General features: G+C 39.1%; 1 protein-coding gene and 1 pseudogene across 2 annotated transcripts in view; one reads left to right on the forward strand and one right to left on the reverse strand.

Moving 5' to 3' along the window:
• Positions 1-23,203, forward strand: part of ELP1 (elongator acetyltransferase complex subunit 1) — a 100,083-nt gene extending 76,880 nt beyond the window's left edge. The window contains exons 33-37 of one of the 2 annotated variants that reach the window (XM_037797105.1): positions 3,546-3,657; positions 4,764-4,891; positions 5,341-5,495; positions 7,679-7,754; positions 21,092-21,159. In XM_037797105.1, coding sequence (XP_037653033.1) covers positions 3,546-3,657; positions 4,764-4,891; positions 5,341-5,495; positions 7,679-7,754; positions 21,092-21,159 — 539 coding nt within the window. Of the gene's footprint in view, positions 1-3,545; positions 3,658-4,763; positions 4,892-5,340; positions 5,496-7,678; positions 7,755-21,091 lie in introns of both variants that reach the window. The other variant, XM_037797104.1, reaches the window with a different exon arrangement.
• Positions 2,816-3,444, reverse strand: LOC119505098 (annotated as a pseudogene).
• Positions 23,204-26,236: the final 3,033 nt, after the last annotated feature.

Genomic DNA, 26,236 nt, shown 5'->3' on the forward strand with positions numbered 1-26,236 from the left:
CAACCCAGGCATTACTTTCTCTGGGAGATTTTAGCCAACAGATACGTAGAAAAGAAACGGGGAACTGTGTGCGTAGTAGGTCAGTCGTCAGTTCAAAAGCAATGGCCTCGTGTTCAGATAATCTAGCTGATGAAGCAAATCTAAATGCAAATTCTGTCTGCATCTAGTGAAAATGACACACATTCGGTGGTAATGATGTGAACCAAAAATTATTTGCTTAAAGAAGTGAGTAACTTTGAATGCATTTAACAGCTGTATTCATAAATTCAACCTTTAATATTAGAGAATGCTAGCTGATTATCTGCAATAATTTCTAAAATGAATGTTATTTGAATTTTACTAAAATATTGATAATCATATACGTTAAGGGCTGAAAGAGATTTCAGAGATAGTTTGGTACATTTTATAGACGAAAGATACTAAGGCCCAGAGAAGTTAAATGACTTTGTTGGAGGTCATATAAGCAGTTAGAAAAGCCAGGTCTTTTGGGTTTTTTAATTAAATTCATTTTCCTTCTGCTACATACTGCCTGAAATAAGATTTCATTTATATTCTCCTAAAAATTATTAGTGAGGTTTGTATCCAATCCCAGTAATACTTAGAAGATAATTTAAGAAGAAACTTATTTTAATAAAAATAAAGGATTTTTATTCAAATGAGATATTTCATAAACTATGGTATTAATACTAAGGGAAATTTACTGAACATTAAAATTTTTAAATTTGCATACTATATTAGTTAATGAAGACTGAATTTTATGTAATTTTTCTAAATCATGATTAATTGTGTCACCATTCAGAAAAATCTAATGAGCCAATTTGTCATCTCTAAAATTAACAGAAATAAAAGTTATAAATAGTTGGATTAACTTTGTTTCACTATATTTATTATCATTTTTTAACTATGTTACACTCTCAGTGGGATGAAGCCATCCTTCTGTGTGTACAATTTTCCATTCTTTCTATAAAAAAAAGATTTTTATATTTATTTTTTCATCTTGATAACCAAAGAAATGAGTTACTCTACTGTATTTTCACAAAATACTAGAGAAGGCAAAACAAACCCTTAAAAAATCAAGTAGCTCTGTGTTTCTCTCCAAATAACTGACCGAATTATTTAAACAAAACAATTTCTTTTTGAGGGGGCCATATAACTAAACTGGGTTATGGAAAAGCAAGAAGTGTGAGAGCTTCTGTGACTATGATGCTAGAATGTAGAGGTGTGGATGCAGCAAAAGAATTTGAGCGTGGGCTTCAGGTAAGCATATGTTAGGAGTAGTTTTGAAGCTCCTTGAGTCTTACTGAGGGCAAGTCAGTTAGGGAGCCGGTGAAAGAAGAATCAGTAAATCTTTCCAGCCTGTGAGGTTTTATGCACTTATCTGATGTCACCATGTGAATTCATGTGTAGCTCCACCTGTGGGTTACCAATTTGGAAAGTTTTAATTGTGCTACTCTGAGGTTCTTGCAATCTTTGTTGCTATGCCACAATATTGAGTTGACTTTCAATGCTGCTACAATGATAGTAAGTATTTAAATTATTCGGTATAAGGGATACCTAAGTACTAACAAAGTAAGTAACACTGACCACTGTGAAACTTAAAATCTAAGAAACGTTTAGACCTGCCAATATGGGCTTGAAAATGCTTATTCCATATACAATTTCCATTGTTATATAAAGGCTTTCATGATGCGACTCCCTAGCTCTTGTATTTTAAAAAGCACAGAATAAAACTCTTAATTCTTAATTTTTGCCCTTGCTCCTGAGGTTTATGACTGAAGTAGACAACTAGAAACATCCCAAATTGGTTATTTATGAAACCATAGATTCAATGTGAAACCTGATTCAAAACTACATACAAATTATTTCAAGCGAAATAAATATATATGTTCATATTTATAAAAATTTTTCATATTAATCATAGAAACAAGCTTCATAAAATTTACATACTGAATACAATAAAAAATCAGTTCTAATGAAGATTTCACTGTCCTCCTAAATAAAAATGTCCAGCTTTGAACTATCACTTTAACACATGCCAATATGGCACATTTGCAAAACAATCCAGCAGTCTATCCTAAACATTCTTATCAGCACCGCATCATCTCTGTCATGCTAACCAATGTGCTGAAGTACACTTGTCTTTCTAAATAGGGGAGAAATACTTTAATTGTGACAAAACAAAGGAGGCAGGTGCTAGAAACTCTGCATTTCATAAAACAGTGAAACTTTGTTATAAATGCTTCTGTTCATCATCTTCCTGCAGACACCATTCATTAACAAGTCCTACTCAAGACCAATAAAGCAGCTTCATCTCCTGTAACATTAATAAAAAGCCTAGATTTAAAAACAACAGTGAAGAATTTCACTCTCTCTATATTATATAATAGTAAGTACAGCTATTAAATTTTTAAGAGTCGGAGCAAAGCATCACCCCTGTTTAGCTTCATCCCTTGATTGACACTTGATTCAGGAAGACTCATGAAATGCTAGGTAGATTACCTGTGTTGACTGTAGTAAAGTCATTTTACAATCAACTTATGAAGTAATAACTTAGCCAAACACTTGTACAAATATCAAAAATTATGTGTTTTGTATGTACAAAGATCCATAATTGGAGCATGACTATCAAGTGATTCAATACTTCATAGTCATAGCATGTTAAAAATATTTTTTCAGAGGGATAATGGTCTCACATACGAAAAAATGTCTATATGGAAAGGACTGATTTATTGCAAAGCATAATTATATAGTAAATCCCAAGGTCAAATAATTTTTAAAACATGTTAAAATTTAATGGCTTAGGCCAAAGTCTTAGTTACTTTTTGGAGATTTCAGAACTATTGGGGGTAGACGAATGCTTTTCCTTTTTTCTCTTCTTTGTTTCCTTTTTGTGATATTTTCTCTTTTTTGGCTTGCTCTATTTTTTCTTTTTTCTTTCTTCTAATATTTTTGTTTCTTTTGTCTTGAAGTGTCCTCATCAGTGGAACTTGATGAATAAGACCTTTTCTTTTTTTTTTTTAATTTGATTTTCTCATTGTTTTTTGCTTTTTTCTTCTCTTCTTTTATTCTTTTTTCTTGTAATGCCTGCAATTGATTCAGCTCTTCATTCTCTTTATCACTATCTTCAATGCTTGTGCTGCTAACATTCAAAACTATGTCCCTTTTGGGGTCTACGCGGAGAAAATTGTGGCATTCAAAAGTCAGATGACCAGGGTGGCCACATTTTTTGCATCCTGCTCTGACACTGTCCTTGTTGCAACCTGGGACTGCCGTGGTGCTGGCAAGAGTGGTTGCTGGAGCCCTCACCTTTTGAGAGTGCACTTCCTTCCCACTGGTCGCAAAGACAACACACGGCCAAAGTGGCCTCTTCCTTCCCACAGCACCGCGGAACCTCCACAAGAGTCCTCTCATTTTGAGATAGACTTTGTAATCATTTTCATCCATCCTGAGCTATGCCCTTGGTTGTGCAGCCCATTTACTCCACTGAAGGCAAATCCACATTAGCAGGTAGTGTTTTCATTCTGCATTTGGTTCTTCTTTTCTAGACAATGAGGTGCCCCTTGGTCCAGAGTCAGACCTCTTCTCTGACACTAGCAGTGTCATGAGTGGCAGTGACCGGAGTGGCAGATATTCCCACAGTAACTCCAGGATATCAGCGTATGTATCATGTTTATTCAGCACATTGACCACCTCCTGGGTAGATGGGGAAGTGTGAGCAGTAGATTGGTTTCCCACCAGGACAGTGCAGTGGAGGGAGAGGACATTCTTCAAAGTCCTGTGGGAGTTATGCCAGGACCTGCCCAGCAGTTCTGAAAGGTTACACTCAGCGTCAAAATGCTGTCAGCTGTGGTTTCATGGCCCTGGTGCCTGCCCGGGGCCTGTGAGGCACTTGCACTGGTACTCATTTGATATAAAAGCTGATTTTATTCGTTCAGCAAGTAGTTGAGTAACTATAATATGTAGGTACTTTAAAAATGACAAGGCTATAAAGAAAAAGATTCCAGGGTTCTTCAAAACCAGAATTGAAGAGATTATATTGTCACACTTTTACCCAGTGTAGCAGTTGGCCAGTATTTATTGAATACCCATATGCTAGGTGCAATGGATAGTATCATAAACTTAGTAAGGAGAATGGGTCATAAGAGGTTGTAGTCTTGCTCAGGAGACATAGAAACAATGCAAGATTGTATATTTAAACTGAGTTGTGCAATTGTGCTTTAGGAATTCAGAATAGAGATCTGGGAAGTTGTGTGGGACAATCAGAAACTTTGCAGGAAAGGAAACCAGAGCTATGGTTTTAAGAGTCAGGGAGGGAGAGTCCCAGTTAAAGGAAATGGTATAATTAAAGGTCTCTAAGGCAAGAAAGAAAATGGGAGTTATTTATATTTTCGTATGTTCGGATTCCATTCTAGTAGGGCGATATATCCTTATTTAAATTTTACTTTGTTGCATTTATATTTATTTAGTTTTTTAATATGAAAGCCAAGTTGGTGGTTCTTTTGTTCATTGTTCCAGCTCTTATTCTCAGAATTATTGTATTTTAATCAAAACCTCAAGGCAAGACATGGCTTTTTTAGGGTTCTCCTTTTTTCATGCCTGTAAGATTTGTCTCTTCCAATTTTGTTTTACGTGTGGCTTTAATACCTCATCACCATTTTCTCCCAAATATAACTATCAGAGAGGAGGTGACCAACAGGTCCATTCATTTTAGTCTATTCTGTGCAAGGAAGCCTCTTTTTAAACATTTCTCTGATTTCTATCAGGCGATCATCTAAGAATCGTCGCAAAGCCGAGCGGAAAAAGCATAGCCTCAAAGAAGGGAGTCCACTGGAGGATCTGGCCCTATTGGAGGCTTTGAATGAAGTGATACAGAGCATTGAAAAATTGAAAGGTACACTGTCAATCTTGACAATGATTCTTGCCCACAAAAAATTAGTAAATGGGCATGATAGGCAGGCCAAGTCAGTAGAGAATTATGATGCAATTTCCCAGCTTAAGGAGAGAAAGAAAACTTTCGGCAGGAAGGGTCATTTCAGGCGTATTCCTGAAGTAGCCCTTCTCACCCCGCTGGCATCCAGCTCACTGAACTGGGAGAAATGAGCACCTAAGCCAGGTAAAGGATCGTGGAGATGCTACTTCATGCTTGGGCCCTAGTGGGTTTGTTTTCCCTTTTGTGGTAGATATGTTCAACTATTCCAGCATTTGAGAAGAAAGAAGAAAATGTGGGAGATGCCAACCGGAGTTTGATATTAGGTATTTTTGCTTGAGAAAGAGACTGGTGTGATGCTAGCAATGGAGCTGGTACACAACTTACCAGTCTCTCTCATTTCTTCTCTGTAGATGAGATACACCAGATTTTAAAGGTGCTATTTCTCTTTGAGTTTGATGAGCAAGCAAGAGAATTACAGAGGGCCTTCGAAGATACTCTGCAATTGATGGAAAGATCACTTCCAGAAATTTGGACTTTCACCCAGCAACAGAATTCAGCCACACCTGTAAGTTTTCTCAAAGACAGAATGTGCGTTTATTCATCATTTTCACAGGTTGGTATAGTCAAACAGTTCATTCAAAGTCAAAGCATAAACTTTCTTGTTCTTAAAATTGAACATGCCATGGTTGAATTACCTTAGATTTATGTTTAAATTCTCAATAAGAAGATTTTATATTTGACGGAACCATGACTCCTAATCTACCTTGGAGTAGGTTAAGTGGGCAGTTATCTCTCCTTTCCAGGTAGGCAGTCCTGGTGGAGAAGGGAAAGTTAGTTGCCCCGGGCCTTCAGGGAGTGCTGTGAGAGAGCTAGGACCAGAGTCAGCCTCTCCTCTCCCACTTCAGAACTTGTGGACAGGGTCAGAGTTCTTTAAAGGGATCCCAGAGAATTGTTTTCCATTTGTTTTCTGAAAAATTTGACTTGTCATTCCTACTGTTTTGTGGCAAGCTTTGCTAATTTTGCTTAAGGCTGAGTCCCCTCTGTGTCCCGTCAAGAATTCTAATGCATTATCTTCTGTTTATTGTTTACACCTCTGGTTGGCTTCTTGTACCTTGGTCTATTGTTAAGAGTTTTGATTTAGATTCAGAAAAGCTGGTGTATCAGTCAGGGTCCAGTCAGGAAAACAAAACCACACCAATTATTTTATCAGAGAGAATTTAATCTATAGAATTGCTTAACCAGGTATTGGAAGACTAAAAGGCAAAGGGGGAACTCAAAGGAGGAACGTTGAGATAGCAGCTGTAAGAAGCAGCTTCTACCCCTGGGGTTAGGACAAAGGGGAGAGTCTGGGATTAGTAGAATTTAGAAGCTTGGAGCTGGGGCCTTGCAGAACACCTTGTTGGAACAGGGAGCAGCAACCAGGCAGTTGGTGCTGATATTTCTGAAGGGGCATAATGAGGCCAGTTCTGAGTATATAGAAATAAATGGAAACTGGAATGAACAGCTGCTGCCAGGGTAAAGAGCAGCCGTTGGGCAGCCTTGCATTCATTCTCTTGCACCCCATTGGCAGAGCAGGCAGCCAGCGACAAAGGAGAAATGTGCTTCAGGCTTCCAGCCCCAGGATCACAAGCAGTGTCTAGACGGGTGGGTTTGGAGCTGAGAGAGAGGAGGTTAATAATCAGCTCACTGGTTAGGAACACGTACTCTTTCTGAATCTCAGTTTCCTTAGTTGTAAATGGGAATAATACTTCTCCCATATACTTCATTGGAATGTTCTAAAGATAATATGAGGGTGGATATACAAGCACTTTACAAACCATAGAAATAAAAACAAGAATCAGGACCTCACAAGTGCTTGAATTTACTCTAATAGGTGTTTCCTAGAAGAAATGTGATCATCTTCAGAACTGGAGTGTTTTTGAAGCTAACACTTTGTAATTCCTCCTCCATGCCCTTCCCTACCCTCTTCTGTTTGGATCACATTGACTTCTAAGGTACCAACTTTATGAATCATCTAGGGAAAATGACCAGCAAAATAGTGTTTCTGTTTTGATTGTTGAAGTGTGGTAACGGTCTATGTGCAGGATACTGAGTCACTTGGAAGTGCTTTGACAAGCACGTGGCGTTGCTTCTGGGAGTTTACGCCCAGGGGCAGCATGCCGGGATGAGTAAGGGCAGACAGACAGCGTCTGGCGTGTGCCCAGAGAGGCACATTGCCAGCATGAATTCCTATGAAGTCTTGTTTCACCTTGGAAGTTTGTGCAGATTTTTTATTCTACTCCATAATATGCACATATTTAGGTTTTGTTCTTTTGTTTTTTTAGGAGGCTAACTTAGTACGAACATCTTTAGTATAAAAGTGCTCTTTGAGTAGTTGACACAGTGTATTCTATGGGCTCTTAGAAACACATACGCGTACTGAGTTTCAGTGTCTTCAGTATCTTCCCCCTCCATTCAGGGTATGGATTGCCCATTTGGAAAAGCCCAGGCATATTTCACAGATTTAATTCATTCATTCACTCATTTCTTCATAGCCTTGTTCTTCTGGGAGAAAGGAGATGCAGAGGTCTGAGTTGAGAATGGAGAAACTGGCAAATTAAAATCACACAGGAAAAGAGAATTACTCTGTTTGATAGCATATCATTAAAAATGACAGGCTGTTTACTGGTGGTAGAGATTTGGCCTTTGGAATTTGCATCATCAGAAGTATAAGATAATCTTTGCTGATACACTCTATTTTCTACTTAGGCTCTAGGTCCCAATTCAACTGCAAACAGCATCACGGCCTCCTATCAACAACAGAAAACTTCGGCTCCTATTCTTGGTTAGTAATTTTTCCCTATAAATTATTACAGTACTGGAGGGTGGGGCAAGATGGTGGAGTGGTGAGGTGTAGGTTTTAGTTACTCCTCCAGGGCAGTAGGTAGAAAGCCAGGAACTGTGTGGACTGGACACCACATAGCAATTTGACTTTGGGCATACTTCATACAACTCTTATAAACATGTGGAACAGCTGAGATTAGTGAAATCTGTAAGTCTTCGCAGCCAGGGGACCTGCGCCCCTCCCTGCCAGGCTCAGTCCCGTGGGAGGAGGGGCCTTCAGCACTGGGAACAAGGAGGGAGAACTGCAGTTGTGGCCCTTATCACAAATTCATTCTACTGATCCAAACTCCAAGCATAGATAGACTGAGACCAGACACCAGAGAATCCGGGAGCAGCCAGCCTGGCAGAAAGGAGATAGGGATAGCAAAAACAGCAAGGAAAGCCCAAAAATAAAAGTGGAGACTTTTTGGAGTTCTAGTGAACATAGAACGGGGAAGGGCAGAGCTCAGACAGAGTCAGGCTCATATGCAAATCCAGAAGGCTAGTTTCTTTGTCTGAAAAAGTTTCTCTGCTCCCTGGATCTTTCATCGTTAATGGCCCTAATCTCCTTGTCTCTTAGCATTTCAATAGCCTGTTAGATCTGCAAGGAGGGCCCTTCTCTCTCTCTTTTTTTTTTTTTTTTAATCTTTTTCTCTTTTTCTAAAATAATTACTCTAAGAAGCCCAATACAGAAAGCCTCAAAGACTTGCAATTTTGGCAAGTCAAGACAAGAGCGGAACTAAGAGAGCTCTGAGACACAAGGCAATAAGTCCAGTGGCTGAGAAAATTCACTAAACACCACAACTTCCGAAGAAAAGGGGGATGTCCCCTCAGCCATCTTCCTGGTGGGCAGGGAACTCTCCTGCCAGATGCTGTCTCCACAGCCCAGAGCTGCCCCAGACAGCCCAATGTGACGGGAAGTGTTTCCAACAACACACGTACACACCACAAAATCAGGCGTGGACGTTAGCCTTTCCCACAACCTCAGTTGGTTGTCCCAGAGTTGGGAAGGCGGAGCGGTGTGAATTAACATGCCCCATTCAGCCATCCTTCCAGCAGACTGGAACCATCCCTACACAGCCCTGCAGCCCAGAACCACCCTGGGGGGACAGCACTCACCTGTGACATAGCACAGTCATCCCTCAACAGAGGACCTGGGGGTGCACGGCCTGGAAGAGACCTACTTGCAAGTCTCAGGGGCCATACGCCAATACCAAGGACTTGTGGGTCAGCTGCAGAGACAAACTATGGTGGGACTGAACTGAAGGATTAGACTATTGCAGCAGCTTTAGAACTCCAGGAACACCAGGGAGATTTGATTGTTAGAGCCACCCCCCCTCCCTGACTGCCCAGAAACACGCCCCATATACAGGGCGGGCAATACCAACTACACACACAAGCTTGGTACACCAAGTGGACCCCGCAATACTCACACCCCCACACACCACGAAGACAAAATGGGGGAGAACTGGCTTGAGGGGAATAGGAGCCTTGCGGACGCCACCTGCTGGTTAGTTAGAGAAAGTGTACTCCACGAAGCTGTAGATCTGATAAATTAGAGATAAGGGTTTTAATAGGTCTAGAAATCCTAAAAGAACCCTATCAAGTTAAGCAAATGCCAAGAGGCCAAACACAACAGAAAATTATAAAGCATATGAAAAACCAGACAATATGGATAACCCAAGCCCAAGCACCCAAATCAAAAGATCAGAGGAGACACAGTACTTGGAGCAATTAATCAAAGAACTAAAGATTGAACAATGAGACCATGGCACAGGATATAAAGGACATGAAGAAGACCCTAGAAGAGCATAAAGAAGAAATTGCAAGAGTAAATAAAATAATAGACGATCTTATGGAAATTAAAGAAACTGTTGACCAAATTAAAAAGATTCTGGATACTCATAGTACAAGACTAGAGGAAGCTGAACATCGAATCAGTGACCTGGAAGACAGAACGGAAAATGAAAGAACAAAAGAAAGAATAGGGAAAAAAATCAAAATGGACCTCAGGGATATGATAGATAATATAAAACGTCCAGAGACTCATTAGTGTTCCAGAAGGGGAAGAGAAGGGTAAAGGTCTAGGAAGAGTATTCAAAGAAATTGTTGGAGAAAACTTCCCAAATCTTCTAAACACCATGAATACACAAATCGTAAATGCCCAGTGAACTCCAAATAGAATAAATCCAAATAAACCCACTCCGAGACATATTCTGACACTGTCAGATATGGAAGAGAAGGAGCAAGTTCTGAAAGCAGCATGAGAAAAGCAATTCACCATATACAAAGGGAACAGCATAAGACTAAGTAGTGACTACTCAGCAGCCACTATGGAGGCGAAAAGGCAGTGGCATGACATATTTAAAATTCTGAGCAAGAAAAATGTCCAACCAAGAATTCTTTATCCAGCAAAGCTCTCCTTCAAATTTGAGGGAGAGCTTAAATTTTTCCAAAACAAATGCTGAGAGAATTTGCTAACAAGGGACCTGCCCTATTTGAGATACTAAAGGGAGCCCTACCGACAGAGAAACAAAGAAAGGAGAGAGAGAAATGGAGAAAGGTTTAGTACAAAAGAGATTCAATATGGGTACATTAAAGGACATTAATAGAGAGAGGGAAAAAACATATATGACAAACATAAACCAAAGGTTAAGACGGCTGATTCAAGAAATGCCTTCACAGTAATAATGTTGAATGTAAATGTATTAAACTCCCCAATTAAAAGATATAGATTGGCAGAATGGATAAAAAAAAAATGAACCTTCAATATGTTCCATACAAGAGACTCATCTTAGACACAGGGACACAAAGAAATTGAAAGTGAAAGGATGGAAAAAAATACGTCATGCAAGCTACAGCCGAAAGAAACCAAGAGTAGCAATATTAATCTCAGGTAATATAGACTTTAAATGCAAGAATGTTATGAGAGACAAAGAGGGCTACTACATACTAATAAAAGGGGCAATTCAACAAGAAGGAATAACAATCATAAATGTTTATGCACCTAATCAAGCTGCCACAAAATACATGAGACAAACACTGGCAAAACTAAAGGAAGCAACTGATGTTTCCACAATGGGACACTTCAACACATCATTCTCTCCTATAGATAGATCAACCAGACAGAAGACCAATAAGGAAACTGAAAACCTGAGCAATCTGATAAATGAATTGGATTTAACAGACATATATAGAACATTACATCTCAAATCAACCAGGATACACTTTCTTCTCTAGTGCTCACGGAACGTTCTCCAGAATAGATCATATGCTGGGACATAAAACAAGCCTCAATAAATTTAAAAAAATTGAAATTATTCAAAGCACATTCTCTGACCGCAATGGAATACAATTATAAGTCAATAACCATCAGAGACTTAGAAAATTCACAAATACCTGGAGGTTAAACAACACACTCCTAAACAATCAGTGGGTTAAAGAAGAAATAGCAAGAGAAATTGCTAAATATATAGAGACGAATGAAAATGAGAACACAACATACCAAAATGCAGCAAAAGCAGTACTGAGGGGGAAATTTATAGCACTAAACGCATACATTAAAAAGGTAGAAAGAGCCAAAATCAAAGAACTAATGGATCAACTGAAGAAGCTGGAAAATGAACAGCAAACCAATCCTAAACCAAGTAGAAGAAAAAAGATTACAAGGATTAAAGCAGAAATAAATGACTAGAGAACAAAAAAACAATAGAGAGGATAAATAACACCAAAAGTTTGTTCTTTGAGAAGATCAACAAGATTGACAAGCCCCTAGCTAGACTGACAAAATCAAAAAGAGAGAAGACTCTTATAAACAAAATAATGAATGAGAAAGGTGACATTACTGTGGATCCGAAAGAAATTTAAAAAATTATAAGAGGATACTATCAACAACTGTATGCCAACAAACTGGATAACGTAGAAGAAATGGACAATTTCCTGGAAATATATGAACAACCTAGACTGACTAGAGAAGAAACAGAAGACCTCAACCAACCAGTCACAAGCAAAGAGATCCAATCAGTCATCAAAAAGCTTTCCGTAAATAAATGCCCAGGGCCAGATGGCTTCACAGGAGAATTCTACCAAACTTTCCAAAAAGAACTGACACCAATCTTACTTAAACTCCTTCAAAACATCAAAGAAAATGGAACACTATCCAACTCATTTTATGAAGCTAACATCAATCTAAATACCAAAACCAGGCAAAAATTCCACAAAAAAGGAAAACTACAGGCCAGTCTCCCTATAAAGATGCAAAAATTCTCAACAAAATACTTGCAAATTGAATCCAAAGATACATTAAAAAAATCATACACCATGACCAAGTGGGGTTCATTCTATGCATACAAGGATGGTTCAACATAAGAAAATCACTCAATGTATTACAACACATCAACAAATCAAAAGAGAAAAATCAAATGATCATCTCAGATGCTGAAAAAGCATTCGACAAAATCCAGCATCCCTTTTTGATAAAAACACTTCAAAAGGTAGGAATTGAAGGAAACTTCCTCAATATGATAAAAAGCATATATGAAAAACCCACAGCCAGCATAGTACTCAATGGTGAGAGACTGAAAGCCTTCCTTCTAAGATCAGGAACAAGACACAAGGATGCCCGTTGTTACCACTGTTATTCAACATTGTGCTGGAAGTGCTAGCCAGGGCAATCCAGCAAGACAAAGAAGTAAAAGGCATCCAAATAGGAAAGGAAGAAGTAAAACTGTCACTGTTTGCAGAGGATATGATCTTATATCTGAAAAACCCTGAGAAATCGACGATACAGCTACTAGAGCTAGTAGACAAATTTAACAAAGTAGCAGGATGCAAGATGTGCCGGTTTGAATGTACTGTGTCCCCCCAAACGCCATTATCATTGATGTAATCTTGTGTGGGCAGACCTATCAGTGTTGATTAGATTGTAATTCTTTGAGTGTTTCCATGGAATGTGCCCCACCCAACTGTAGGTGATAACTCTGATGAGAATTTCCATGGAGGTGGGCCTTGATCAGTGGAGCCATATAAATGAGCTGATGGGCAGAGGGAACTCAGTGCAGCTGTGAGTGACGTTTTGAAGAGGAGCTACAGCCAAGAGGGACACTTTGAAGAAAGCACAGGAGCTGCAGATGTGAGACAGTTTGAAGACGGCCATTGAAAGCAGATTCTTGCTCCGGAGAAGCTGAGAGAGGACAGATATCCCCACTGCAACTAAGAGTGACATTTTTGAGGAACTGCAGCCTAGAGAGGAACGTCCTAGGAGAAAGCCATTTTGAAACCAGAACTTTGTAGCAGACACCAGCCACGTGCCTTCTCAGCTAACAGAGGTTTTCCGGACACCATTGGCCATCCTCCAATGAAGGTACCTGATTGCTGATGTGTTACCTTGGACATTTTATGGCCTTAAGACTGTAACTGTGTAACCAAATAAAGCCCATTTTATAAAAGCCAATCCATTTCTGGTGTTTTGCATTCCAGCAGCATTAGCAAACTAGGACACAAGATTAACGCACATAAGTTGGTAATGTTTCTATATGCTAGAAATCAATAAACTGAAAAGACACTCAAGAAAAAGATACCATTTTCAATAGCAACTAAAAAGTCAAGTACCTAGGAATAAACTTAACAAAAGATGTAAAAGACCTATACAAATAAAACTACATAACTCTACTAAAAGAAATAGAAGGGACCTTAAAAGATGGAAAAATATTCCATGTTTGTGGATAGGAAGGCTAAATGTCATTAAGATGTCAATTCTACCCAAACTCATCTACAGATTCAATGCAATCCCAGTCAAAATTCCAACAACCTACTTTGCAGACTTGGAAAAGCTAGTAATCAAATTTATTTGGAAAGGGAAGATGCCTCGAATTGCTAAAGACACTCTAAAAAAGAAAAACAAAGTGGGAGGACTTACGCTCCCTGACTTTGAAGCTTATTATAAAGCCACAGTAGTCAAAACAGCATGGTACTGGTGCAAAGATAGGCATATTGATCAATGGAATCGAATTGAGAATTCAGAGATAGACCCCCAGATCTATGGCCGACTGATCTTTGATAAGGCCCCCAAAGCCACTGAACTGGGACATAACAATCTTTTCAACAAATGGGTCTGGGAGAGTTGGATCTCCATATCCAAAAGAATGAAAGAGGACCCCTACCTCACACCCTACACAAAAATTGACTCAAAGTGGATCAAAGATCTCAATATAAACGACAGTACCATAAAACTCCTAGAAGATAATGTAGGGAAACATCTTCAAGACCTTGTATTAGGTGACCGCTTCCTAGACTTTACACTCAAAGCACAAGCAACAAAAGAAAAAATAGATAAATGGGAACTCCTCAAGCTTAGAAGTTTCTGTACCTCAAAGGAATTTCTCAAAAAGGTAAAGAGGCAGCCAACTCAATGGGAAAAAATTTTTGGAAACCATGTATCTGATAAAAGACTGATACCTTGCATATATAAAGAAATCCTACAGCGCAACGACAGTAGTACAGACAGCCCAATTATAAAATGGGCAAAAGATATGAAAAGACAACTCTCTGAAGAGGAAATACAAATGGCCAAGAAACACATGAAAAAATGTTCAGCTTCTCTAGCTATTAGAGAGATGCAAATTAAGACCACAATGAAATACCATCTCACACCGATTAGAATGGCTGCCATTAAACAAACAGGAAACTACAAATGCTGGAGGGGATGTGGAGAAATTGGAACTCTTATTCATTGTTGGTGGGACTGGATAATGGTTCAGCCACTCTGGAAGTCACTCTGGCAGTTGCTTTGAATAGATATTAGAATTACCCTTCGATCCAGCGATTGCGCTTCGCAATTGCGCTTCTTGGTATATACCCGGAAGATCTGAAAGCAGTGACACAAACAGATATCTGCATGCCATTGTTCATAGCAGCATTATTCATAATTGCCAAGAGATGGAAACAACCCGAATATCCTTCAACAGATGAGTGGATAAATAAAATGTGGTATATACACACAATGGAATACTACGCGGCTGTAAGAAGAACGATGTCATGAAACGTGACAACATGGATGAACCTTGAAGACATAATGCTGAGTGAAATAAGCCAGGCACAAAGAGAGAAATATTATATGCTACCACTAATGTGAACGTTGAAAAATGTATAACAAATGGTTTATAATGTAGAATGTAGGGGAATTAGTGATAGAGAGCAATTAAGGAAGGGGGAATGATAACCCAATAAGAACAGATAAGCTATTGTGGGTAAATTTAATGTTCTAGGAATGCCCAGGAATGACTATGGTCTGTTAATTTCTGATGGGTATAGTAGGAACAAGTTCACAGAAATGTTGCTATATTAGGTTATTTTCTTGGAGTAGAGTAGGAACATGTTGGAAGTAAAGTAGTTATCTTAGGTTAGTTGTCTTTTTCTTACTCCCTTGTTATGGTTTGTTTGAAATGTCTTTTTATTGTATGTTTTTAAAAAAATTTTTCTTTTGATAAAGTTGATTTAAAAAAAGAGTTAATTAAAAAATAATAATAATTAAAAAAATATACAGAGCCCCCTTGAGGAGCTGTTGCAGAATGCAGGAGTATTGGCCTGCCCCACCTCGATGGTTGCTAATGTGCTCACAGACATAGGGGACTGGTGGTTTGATGAGTTGAGCCCTCTACCACAGGACTTGCCCTTGGGAAGACTTGCTGCAAAGGAGAGGCTAGGCCTGCCTATAATTGTGCCTAAGAGCCTCCTCCCAAGTACCTCTTTGTTGCTCAGATGTGGCCCTCTCTCTCTAGCTAAGCCAACTTCGTAGGTGAAATCACTGCCCTCCCCGCTACGTGGGATCAGACACCCAGGGGAATGAATCTCCCTGGCAACGTGCAATATGACTCCCAGGGAGGAATTTGGACCCGGTATCGTGGGATGGAGAACATCTTCTTGACCAAAAGGGGGATGTGAAAGGAAATGAAATAAGCTACAGTGGCAGAGAGATTCCAAAAGGAGCCGAGAGGTCACTCTGGTGGGCACTCTTATGCACAATATAGACAACCCTTTTTAGGTTCTAGTGAATTGGAGTAGCTAGCAGTAAATACCTGAAACTATCAAACTACAACCCAGAACCCATGAATCTTGAAGACAATTGTATAAAAATGTAGCTTATGAGGGGTGACAATGTGATTGGGAAAGCCATATGGACCACACTCCACTTTGTCTAGTTTATGGATGGATGAGTAGAAAAATGGGGGAAGGAAAAAACCAAACAAACAAAGGCACCAAGTGTTCTTTTTTGTTTTAATTGCTCTTTTTCACTTTAATTATTCTTCTTGTTATTTTTGTGTGTGTGGTAATGAAGGTGTCAGGGATTGATTTTGGTGATGAATGCACAACTGTGTAAGGGTACTGTGAACAACCGAATGTATGCCTTGTTTTGTATGACTGCATGGTATGTGAATATATCTCAATAAAATGAATTTTAAAAAAAGCAGTTTGAGATTGGATGTGTGTTTACAGGAATATTGTAGGGTAAAAAATCATTACTTGTGTAATTTGTCCATTCACTGTTAGGCTGTTGCTGAAGACAGGTGATCTGCTGTCTGTGAAGGCTATTACCCATTTGGGTCTCAGTGGATGGGCTTAGGAGGTCTTCTTGATCCTGGGAAATTAATTTAACTCAAGAGTGAAGGACCCATGTCTTTATTCCCTGCAGCTTACCAGAAGAATGTGTGATTAGTAAAACACCATAAGGCCCATTCCACTGCTGACCTTGTTGGTCTTTTGTACAATTATTTTTTTGGACATTGGTTTGTTTTTTGTTTGTTTGTTTTTTGCAATTTTATTCAAGTTTTAAGAAGTACCCCATCTTCTGGATTTATGCAGTGAAGAAGTACATCTGTGGGAAAAATAAGGTGGCTCCAAGCATACTGATTATTAGCAGATAAATTAGCACCTAAGGATTACACACATTTTATAGTATCTAATTCCTTAACATGACTATTTGCTAAATCACAAGAAATTTTAGTCTTAAGAAAAGGTGTCCCATATAATATTGCATATGAGCTCAATTGGAGCCCGCTTCTGGGAACCACTCTTATCATAAGCAGTGCAATTGGTTAGTTTCTTGGTAAATCTTTGCCAAGGTCCTCTTTGAGGTGAGGTTCATCTTTTCTGTAGATTGTTGCCTCCAGGAGGCATGAAACTACCAATATAATCCTAGGTTTCCAGTGACTTCTTGGGTTACTTGAGCTATGAAAGCACCCACATTATCACTGTGCATGGAATAAGGCACTCCAAACTGGGGAAAAATCTCTTTCTGTAAAACTTTTGTTACTTTGGAGGCTTTCTTGGTCCTATTTGGAAAGGCTTCTTCCCATCCTGAGATGGTGTCCACAAACAGTAATAGGTATTTATAATTTCCCTGGACTTTGGACAGATATCAAGGTATATTTTTAGATAATCCAAATGTAAAATTAAGAGTAGTCTATTTCTTGATCTCTGCCATCCTTAACCCAGTTTACAGGAGGAACCCATTCATGACTGTAGACAGATAATTGAAGAAATCTATTCAAACCAGCTGAACCTCACAGGCCAATTCCTAGAGGAAGCCAATCTCAAATAGAGTTGAGAGGTCAATCTGGAGGTTATTCTTATGAATTTTATAGATATTATTTTTTAGTTTCTAGTGTATTAGAATATCTAGAAAGAAATGGCTAAATCTCTTGAATAGTAATTCAGTAGATTTGATTCTTGATGATAGTTGTATAACTATATGGCTTTTATTGTGTGACCATGTGATAGTGAAAACCTGGTGACTGACACTATCTTTTACCAGTTTGTGGGCAGATGAGTAATAAAATAATGACAAAAATATATAAATAAAAGTGGTATAAGAGGTCAAAAAAATTATTACAGTACTGTGCCAGTTTGAATGTATTATGTCCCCCAAACGCCATTATCTTTGATGTAGTCTTGTGGGGCAGACGTTTTGGTGCTAATTAGATTTGCTTGGACTGTGCCCCACCCAGCTGTGGGTGATGACTCTGATGAGATATTCCCATGGAGGCATGGCCCCACCCATTCAGGGTGGGACTCGATCAGTGGAGCCATATAACTGAGCTGACTCAAAGAGAAGGAACCCAGTGCAGCTGTGAGTGACGTTTTGAAAAGGAGCAAGCTTGCTAGAGAGGAACGTCCTGGGAGAAAGCCATTTTGAAACCAGAACTTTGGAGCAGACGCCAGCCACGTGCCTTCCCAGCTAACAGAAGTTTTCTGGACGCCATTGGCCATCCTCCAATGAAGCATTGGCAAACTAGAACAAGTACTAAGCAGAAGGAATTTTTTTTGTAAGTGTTGAGAAGGTCAGCAGTATAAGGAGACATGGGTATTAACTATAATTTTCCCTCAATTCTAAGATTTCATCTTTGGTAAGATATCAGTTTAATGCTTCTAGAGAATAGGGATTGGAATGAGGAGAAATGCATGACGGTAAATGTATACTTTTGGAAAAATTTTACTGACAGTGGCATAATTTGTCCATATGCGTGCATCACAGTTAAATTTGAGTCTGTGAACAGTCTGCATTTATATACAGGTTCTAAAGATTCATCTGAACATCATTTTTTGCTCTTTGCAGTTATGTATTACATTTTGGGGATGTTTTCATAATCCTTGGTTATGAGCTGGACCTTTTTATCACCTTTCAGATTGACAGTATAATTTAAAGGCAGATCCAAAGAATATTAGCATTTTATCTGTGTTTCCTATTTAATTATACATAGAATGTTTTGTTTGTTTGTGTGGGGAGGTGGTTTTCTCTGAGATTACATATGCCTAAAAGTTAAAAGCCCTAAAGGCTTTCTTCTGAAAGTTAGCTAGAAACTAATGAGGGGTCAGTTTCATCCTTGACTATTTGCCCTTCAGGTGGATCAGTCAAATATACCAGCCTATTCTTTGAAAAGTCAGTGATATATTGGCAGTTTTTACTGCTGTTATTTGCATATTCTAGCATGTGGCAAGCACCCTTCTGACATTTTTTCAGTCAACTGCTGTACTATAAAGTTAGCATTTTGATGGCATTTGCGGGAGCCTTTGGTGTTTCAAATTAAGCTGAACTTGAATAGCTTTGTGGCTACTGTCCCAGCCAGATAGAACTGCTGTATCCCTGTCTGCCTCCTTCCCAGGCCGGCAAGCTTCTTTTAATATCAGTGCTTAGACATACACTTATTTCTGAGATGCTAAAAGTTCATCTTAGCGTGAAGGCCATTTGGTAATTGTTTAGTTTGTACTGTAGTCGCATCCAGTTTGTGAGTGTTCCCCGCTGCTGACCTGATCCAGTCACACCTTTCCCTGGGATGTTTGGATGGCTTCACCTCCATTTTCCAGCTGGGACTTAGGAACCTTTCTGTAATATTAAGCAGGAGGGTAGGGTGGGGTGGGGTGAGGTGGGGGGTGTCACTCATTATCTGAGTATTTATTATCAGATTTCTTATAGTTACACAGTTGTGTAGGAAAAGGGAAGTTCTCATAATCCAAAAATAGGAATTATCAATTATCAAGTAGTTATCAACTACTCACAAAATTAGTCCCACTCAGATATTCCATAGATACCCCTCCCCAGCTAATGGTTTAAGTATACTCAGGCATCCCTGCAAGTGGGATCGGTGACTGTGGGTTTGTTTAATGTTTGCAGTGCAGTGCAAACCTCATGTAGCTCAATTGCTAGTCTTAAAAAATGTAGGATTTCATGAAATGGATTAGTGTGACATTGGAGAAGTGCTTGAATCACGGCTGAGTTAGACTTGGTTGCAATTAATAACAAAGTAAGGGAATGATTTGACTATCAAAGGATTGAGAGTTAAGGTCCATGGAAAAATTGATAAAGCCCTCGGTATTTTTGTAAAAGTGGCTTTTTTTGTACCGTGAATTTCAAACATGGAGATGTGAAAGAGGTCACGTACTACTGTCCTATGATTTGTCAAAATAATTACCTCTCTTCCAAAAAGTCAACACTAGGGGTTTTCTCTTAGTTAATTCAAAAAGTCAAATATAGTTGTAGTTATGCCTATTTTTTTTTTGGTAAGATAGAATATTTTATTTTTATAATGTTTAATTTTTTTAAGATAAAGTTTCATTTCCATCTTTTTTTTTTTTTTTTTCCTACTATTTGACATGAAATTATGAACCTTGTTTACTGTGAATTTATTTAAGTGGCTTCTTTCCAGTATCAGTATTCTTAAATACCCAGTATCTCCTGTGATATTTTTGTCTATATAGATTTTGTTTGTTTGTTTGTTTTGTTTTATCAGTGGGGTGGGTAGGGTGGTGGGAGGGGGATAATTATGAGTGTAATTATAAAACTGACATGAATAGTAGAGAAAATCTGGATTGTACAGAAAAGTGGATCAAAGGAAATTAAAATCATTTAGAATGCCACTACCAAGAAATGTGTTACTATTTGACAATTTCCTTCTAGTCATATAATATATGTTAATATATATTATATTTATTTGTAGACTATATATGTGCATACATGTATTTAAAGAGTGAAGATCATGATGCTTTATGTCCTGCTTTTTAAAGACATTCTATCTTGAGCATTTTTCTCACACTGTTAAATAGTCTTGGAAAATACTTTTTAATTGTCGGTGGCTCCTTTTACAAATGTACTGCTGGAAGTTTAATTATCATAAGTAATGCTGAGAAACAACTTCCTCATATATACATATTTTCTCATATCCCTGCTTCCTTTATTTGATTCCTAGTTAGATGAGAGACCCCACAGAACCTTCCAAGTGAGAGAGTGCCTAGAAGTTTGAGATTATGGCAATAGAATTTTCCCCAACCCGCCATTCACTTTAAAAAGGGGGGGTGGTGGTGGTATTTTTATTGGTAAATGTGTTTGTAGAATTTTTTTATCATAAAGTATCATCTGTCCATTAACTTTACTTCCTGAATTGCCCTATATGCCACCACATTTCTTTTTTTTTAACTTTTTAAAAAATTGAGGTAATAGAATTTGCAGTGAAGTGCACAGCTGTTAGGAGTACAGTTTGGTGAGTTTTGATAAATGTCTGGCCATACAGCTACCATCACTACCACACACGCCCACACACACACACTCCTTTGAGATATAGACATTCTTCCACTTTGAATCATTCCATGAGCGTTTGTTTTCCTTCTGTGCTCCCACATGCCTGAAGATGACAAGGCATTCCCTCCTCCCGGGGCAGGGCTTCCAGGCTGTGTTTGCTTAGAATGCAGCTCTCATTAACAAGAGAGAGTGTGACTGTCACAATTACCCTTTTCTTCTCTTACTTTTAGATTCTGAGCTGTTTATACCACCAAAGATCAACAGAAGCATCCAATGGAAACTGAGCCTTCTCGAGTGACGCTGACCCAGTTAGGGACTTCCAGCAGAGAAGACTGCTTTCCACTCTGCTGGTTTTCTCCCACCGCTCTCTTCCTTGAGGCCTAGAGATTGAACACTCGGAAGTGTTCAAGTTCAGTCTCAACCTAAGTGATGCTGAGAGCTGTTCTGCACACCAGACCTTAGCAAATACTGAGCAATTCTGTTTTAACTTTATTTTCTGGATACATCTTTGTCATTAGCAAAATTTTAAGCTTCAACAAATATAGCAACATTTTGTAAGAATTAGTGTTCTTTTATTTAGTGCTGTTTTGAGAAAATATTTCTGGTATTTATGGCATTCATTGCCAGCTACAGATCTGATTCATATTGTGACCTTGATTAAGTCACACAATTGATTTCTGCTTCAGTTCCTTGTGTGTCGATTGGAAATAGTGTTTCATGGTTTCTACCTCAAAAGCGCAAGGACAAGTAAAATAGTGTTTATAAGTTGTTGTATGTTCCTGGGGAAGAGCATGATATATAAATAACATGGTTCTTAGTACTCCCTAATATTTGGTCACATTTAATCCCCTAAATGGCGTCTTCACCTTGAACTAAAGCAGAAGAAAAAGTTAAATGTATCATTTGAAATTCTAAGCCTTCCTAGACTGGCAGCTATTATTTTGTAATATCTTAGCAGAGCATGTGCTACTGGCTCTAACTGGCTGAACCTCCTGTCATTGCAATGAACTTAAGGACTATTTTATGCGTATGTGTTTTCTGCTAGAGGGTTTGCAGTGTTAGAGCTGGAACTGGTTAGAATTTCTGAAACGGTGCCTGCATGTTTGGTGTTGATGAGCAGTGTTTATTATACATGGCAGTCAGAGTTGTAAATGAGTCTTTGTTTTCCAAATACTGCTTTTTTAACTGAAATGTTTTTGTCTAGTGTCTAGGCCATTTCACTTGTTTTGGTTTAACTGACCTGTGTTTCATTCAGTTTCTCAAAAGAACTTTCAGGTTTTTGTTTTGTTTTGTTTTTTTGAAAAATGAGCTTATTTTCTCTTTTTGTTGAGTCTAGAGAAAGTCCAGGTCAAATTGACAGCAGTTTTGTGGCCGATCTTTGGGTAAGGTTAAAAGTTTCTTGCGTGTTTTTAATACCAGAACCAGACTTTTATTGCTGTATATAAAGTAATAGGCAATGCTGCTTTTGATTCTTAGAGCATAGATATACAAGAATTGTAATTTGAGAAGATTGTACCTGCAGAGGAAAATGTTAACTATAACATCTTTTGCTATATAATCCTTTCATGTTTTCTTTATGTTTGAAAATTTTCAGAATAAACAATTGAGAGACAGAAAAAAAGAAGATATTTCCTTGCTTCGGGAGAATCTATTTGTTGACTCTTACCCATAGTGGCTTTGCTATAATTAAGTGCCCAAGATGAAAAGTACGTTACAATGACCATGGTAATCTCTATGACTTTTTAATATGATATAGTGCTCCCACTTTAAAATTAAAACTGGTTTACACTGAAAACAGTGTGGATACTATTACTAATATTGGCTGATGAATTGGAAGTAAAAATAAATGTATTTGTGACAATTGTGTGACTTTTCAAGGACATTCAGTTCCCTTAAAATTATATATTAAAGCAGCAAGAGAAGAATCTCTGAATGCAAATTGCTATCAATTTCTACCTTTCTCCTCTGGGCAAGAATGGAACTTGTTCATTTTGAGAAGAACCAGGTAGGAGCAGACCTTCCCAATTGAAGGCACAACCAAGGAAGAATTGATGAGAAAGTCAAATGGAGCATATGGGAAAAGAAGAAACTGTCTTGTGAGTATGAATGCTTAATTTGGGGGCAAGATTCTGTCAAGTGCTATAAAAGAGTATATAACTCTTCCCCAAAACTTAAACTCTGATTCCACTGATTCACATAGCTTTGTTCAGATGCTCCAGATATCAAGAGGTAATGTGCAAGAGGATTGTTTCCTTTAATCAGAATTGAGTTTAAACTTACACTTTTTTTAAAAACAGGCAGGAGCTAACGATTTATCATCTCTTTAACAGTGTAGCTTTGTATAATTTCTTGGCACTGCTGCATATTTTTAAATAAATTCATCTTTATATTAAAAAGTAATACATATAAAATACATGTATTTGAGAGATTTATCATAGCCATAATTGAATAGGGGGGGTATTTTTAAAAATTCACAATTCTTAGTAATATGAAGTGACTGCAAGTTTGGGAAGCAAAAGTAGATATTTTTCTCCTCATGCCAGCCAGTAAACATTTATGCTCATGGACTGGGCAAGCCCTTGGAGTGTGGTTGTCTTGCCTGATCTGTCATGTTTATTAGTAACTGGCTTTGAGGTGGAAGTCGTAGAGGCTAGATGACTGTATGTGTCCAGGAGGCTATAGACAGGCCAGGCTAATGTGACATTTGGTGAGACTCAGGGCCTACTCTTGATCCCTGTATCCCTGGAGCCAGGGCCTTCCCCTCTGCTCCAAGCTCTTGCCTGTGTCCTGAACCCACCGTCGGCTGTTCCCCCAGTATTATTCTAGGCTCTGAAGTCCCAGGAGCTTTGAGAACAGTTGACGCTCCCTGCTAAAATGGAAAGAACAAGGCTTTGGACCATGAGTCCTTCTCTTCTTAGTGTCCTCAGACCAAGTCATTTAATCTCAGTGAGCCTTTCCTCCAACCGTATCCATCAACTGGGCTCAGACAGGGTTTTTCTCTCTTGGCACTGTTGACATTTCGAGTCATATAATTACTGTGATGGGAGCTGTCCTACGTGTTGTAGGATGTTCAGCAGCACACTTGGCCTCAACCTGCTAAAGACTGTTAGCATTCCCTTCTCCTTCCCTGACCCTACTCAGTATGACAACCAAAAATACCAGATGTCCCCTGAGGTGAAATTGCCCCCAGTTGAAAACCACTAGGCTGAGATGACCTCCAAATACTAACTAAAACTGTTTATCCTTTGTGTGTGAGAGGAGGATTCTCTTTTTCTACAAGGACAATTGTGAGGATCAAATGAGAGAATTCATAAAAGTATTTTGAAAAGCTCCATGCAGTTGTTCCGCTTTATATCATACTACTATTTTGCATTTTAAAATATGTATAACATTTAGACCTAAAGTGGCCTAGAGACTCCCATTTCTAGAACCACCATCTTCAAGACCCTCACCTCTTTTGATGTTGTTAATCTGGGGTCCACAGACCCCCAAGGGATCTGAATATAGAAGTGTAGTTCAGTATGATTGCTTTCCTCTGTAATCCTAGGTATTCTGTTTTACACATTTAAAAATATTCTGAGAAGAGGTTCATGGGCTTTATCCACCTGCTGAGGAGGTCCAAAGGTTAAGAAATAACCAAACCTCAGCTTGCCTGTCAGTGAGTGTTCATGGACTGTTGACATTTGGGTGGTTTGGATGGAAACCGAGGTTAGCAAGATGTACCTTTCTCTCAAGTCGGTGTGCCCAACTCCTGGCAAGTTCTGTGGTAGACCAGAGCAAGGCTCAGCCATTCCTTGCCAAACCTTAGCAAGCCTATACTCTACTGTGGTTATCTTTGCTTCCCTACTCCAGCTTGCTGATGCCAGCTAGGCATGCCCGCTCACCGGGTCTGGATCCAGGCTCAGGCAGTTTAGTCCTTTCAAGAGTGTCTGGGCTGTAAAGGTTGCACTGTGGGGCTTTTCCCTCGACATGGCAGAGATCCCATCTCTTTCAGGAATGCTGAATATGTGCCTTTAGGTGCGTATGTGGCTAAGAACCACAGTAAGAGACTTGGACTTATGGCATATAACAGGTAGAAATCTACAAGATATATCTAGCTAGCTAGTTTTAGCATTTTGGGGGGGCTGAACAGTGGTATTTAGGTGTTTATATCTGGTTTTTGCACAGCTTTGCATGCAGATTTATGAAATAGACACTACTATTCAGTTTAGAGGTGAGCAAACAGACTCAGGTCATTTATCTAGGTGGTAGCAAAATAGTGTTTCAAACCGAGTCCAAAACCCATGTTTTTCCATTATCCAATGCTGCCTACCAGTTTTGTTCAAATTCTGAGCTTTAGAGACACAGCAGAGAATGTCTACTGCGGCTTGTTCTCAAATCTGTGTTCCAATTACAAACTCCCCTGCAGGAATACCTCAGAACTTTCTGGGCCTGGAAGAGCTTCCCTGGCCCCTGAGGATCCTTATGTTCCTTCAGGCTCCTTGTCTGGGCTATAGTGGCCAGCCCGGGAAGCCTGGTGCAAACCCACCATCAGCCAAGAACCAGTGACCCCCATCCTGAGCCTAAGGCCCCGACTGTGGCCTCTACAGACTGACCAGAAGAGTCAGGTCTGGAGGAGATGGGCAGCTGCTCCTGACCTCAGTGCTGATGACCCAAGATAAGTCTTTCCTCAATTTTTAAAAAGGAAATCTGTATCACACTCTTTCTCTGAAGAGTTGCCTCCTTAAAGCACAAAATCCAGTCTTGACCATGGAAATCAGGGGTGCTTGGACTCTTACCCTGCCCATAGTTCACTGGACTTCAGCAGCCAGTCCCCATGATGGCCCAATAAGAGCTGGTATTGAGACAGAAATGACAAAAGGAAGTAAAAATAAGGTTAAGCAGGTTCAGACATCGCAGCCATTTCCAAGCCTTCAGAGACACTGATAAAATGTGAAATGTACATGCGGCTTGGTGGAATACCAAGCTATGACAGCATTTACTCTGTCATCTATCTCATTGCATTCCCCCTTCCAAGATGATTTTAACAATAAAACAGTTCCTCCAGTGGAGAATGCACAAAAGGGCCAGAATAATTTTAAAAGCTTGTCTCTCCCAAGAAAAGGGGAGCTTTTAAGCAATCAACACATAATGCAATGCTTTTTTCATCCCTTACCCTTGCTGCTGTCTTAGCAAGTGGATTTTTTCAGGCAGATGCTGCATCTGTGAATTTGTTCTTATTAAGTCAGAAAATAAAGAAACACACTGTGGAGAACATGAGGAGTGTTTAATACTGTGGGAATGAGAGTGCCGGCCCACCTCCCTGTGTGTAGATGGGCGCTCACCCAGCAAAGCTGACATGTCTTAACCGCAGCTGCTCTGCCTTGTCACTGGGT

The sequence above is a fragment of the Choloepus didactylus genome, chromosome 10 (genome assembly GCF_015220235.1).
Source record: "Choloepus didactylus isolate mChoDid1 chromosome 10, mChoDid1.pri, whole genome shotgun sequence".
NCBI lineage: Eukaryota > Metazoa > Chordata > Mammalia > Pilosa > Megalonychidae > Choloepus > Choloepus didactylus.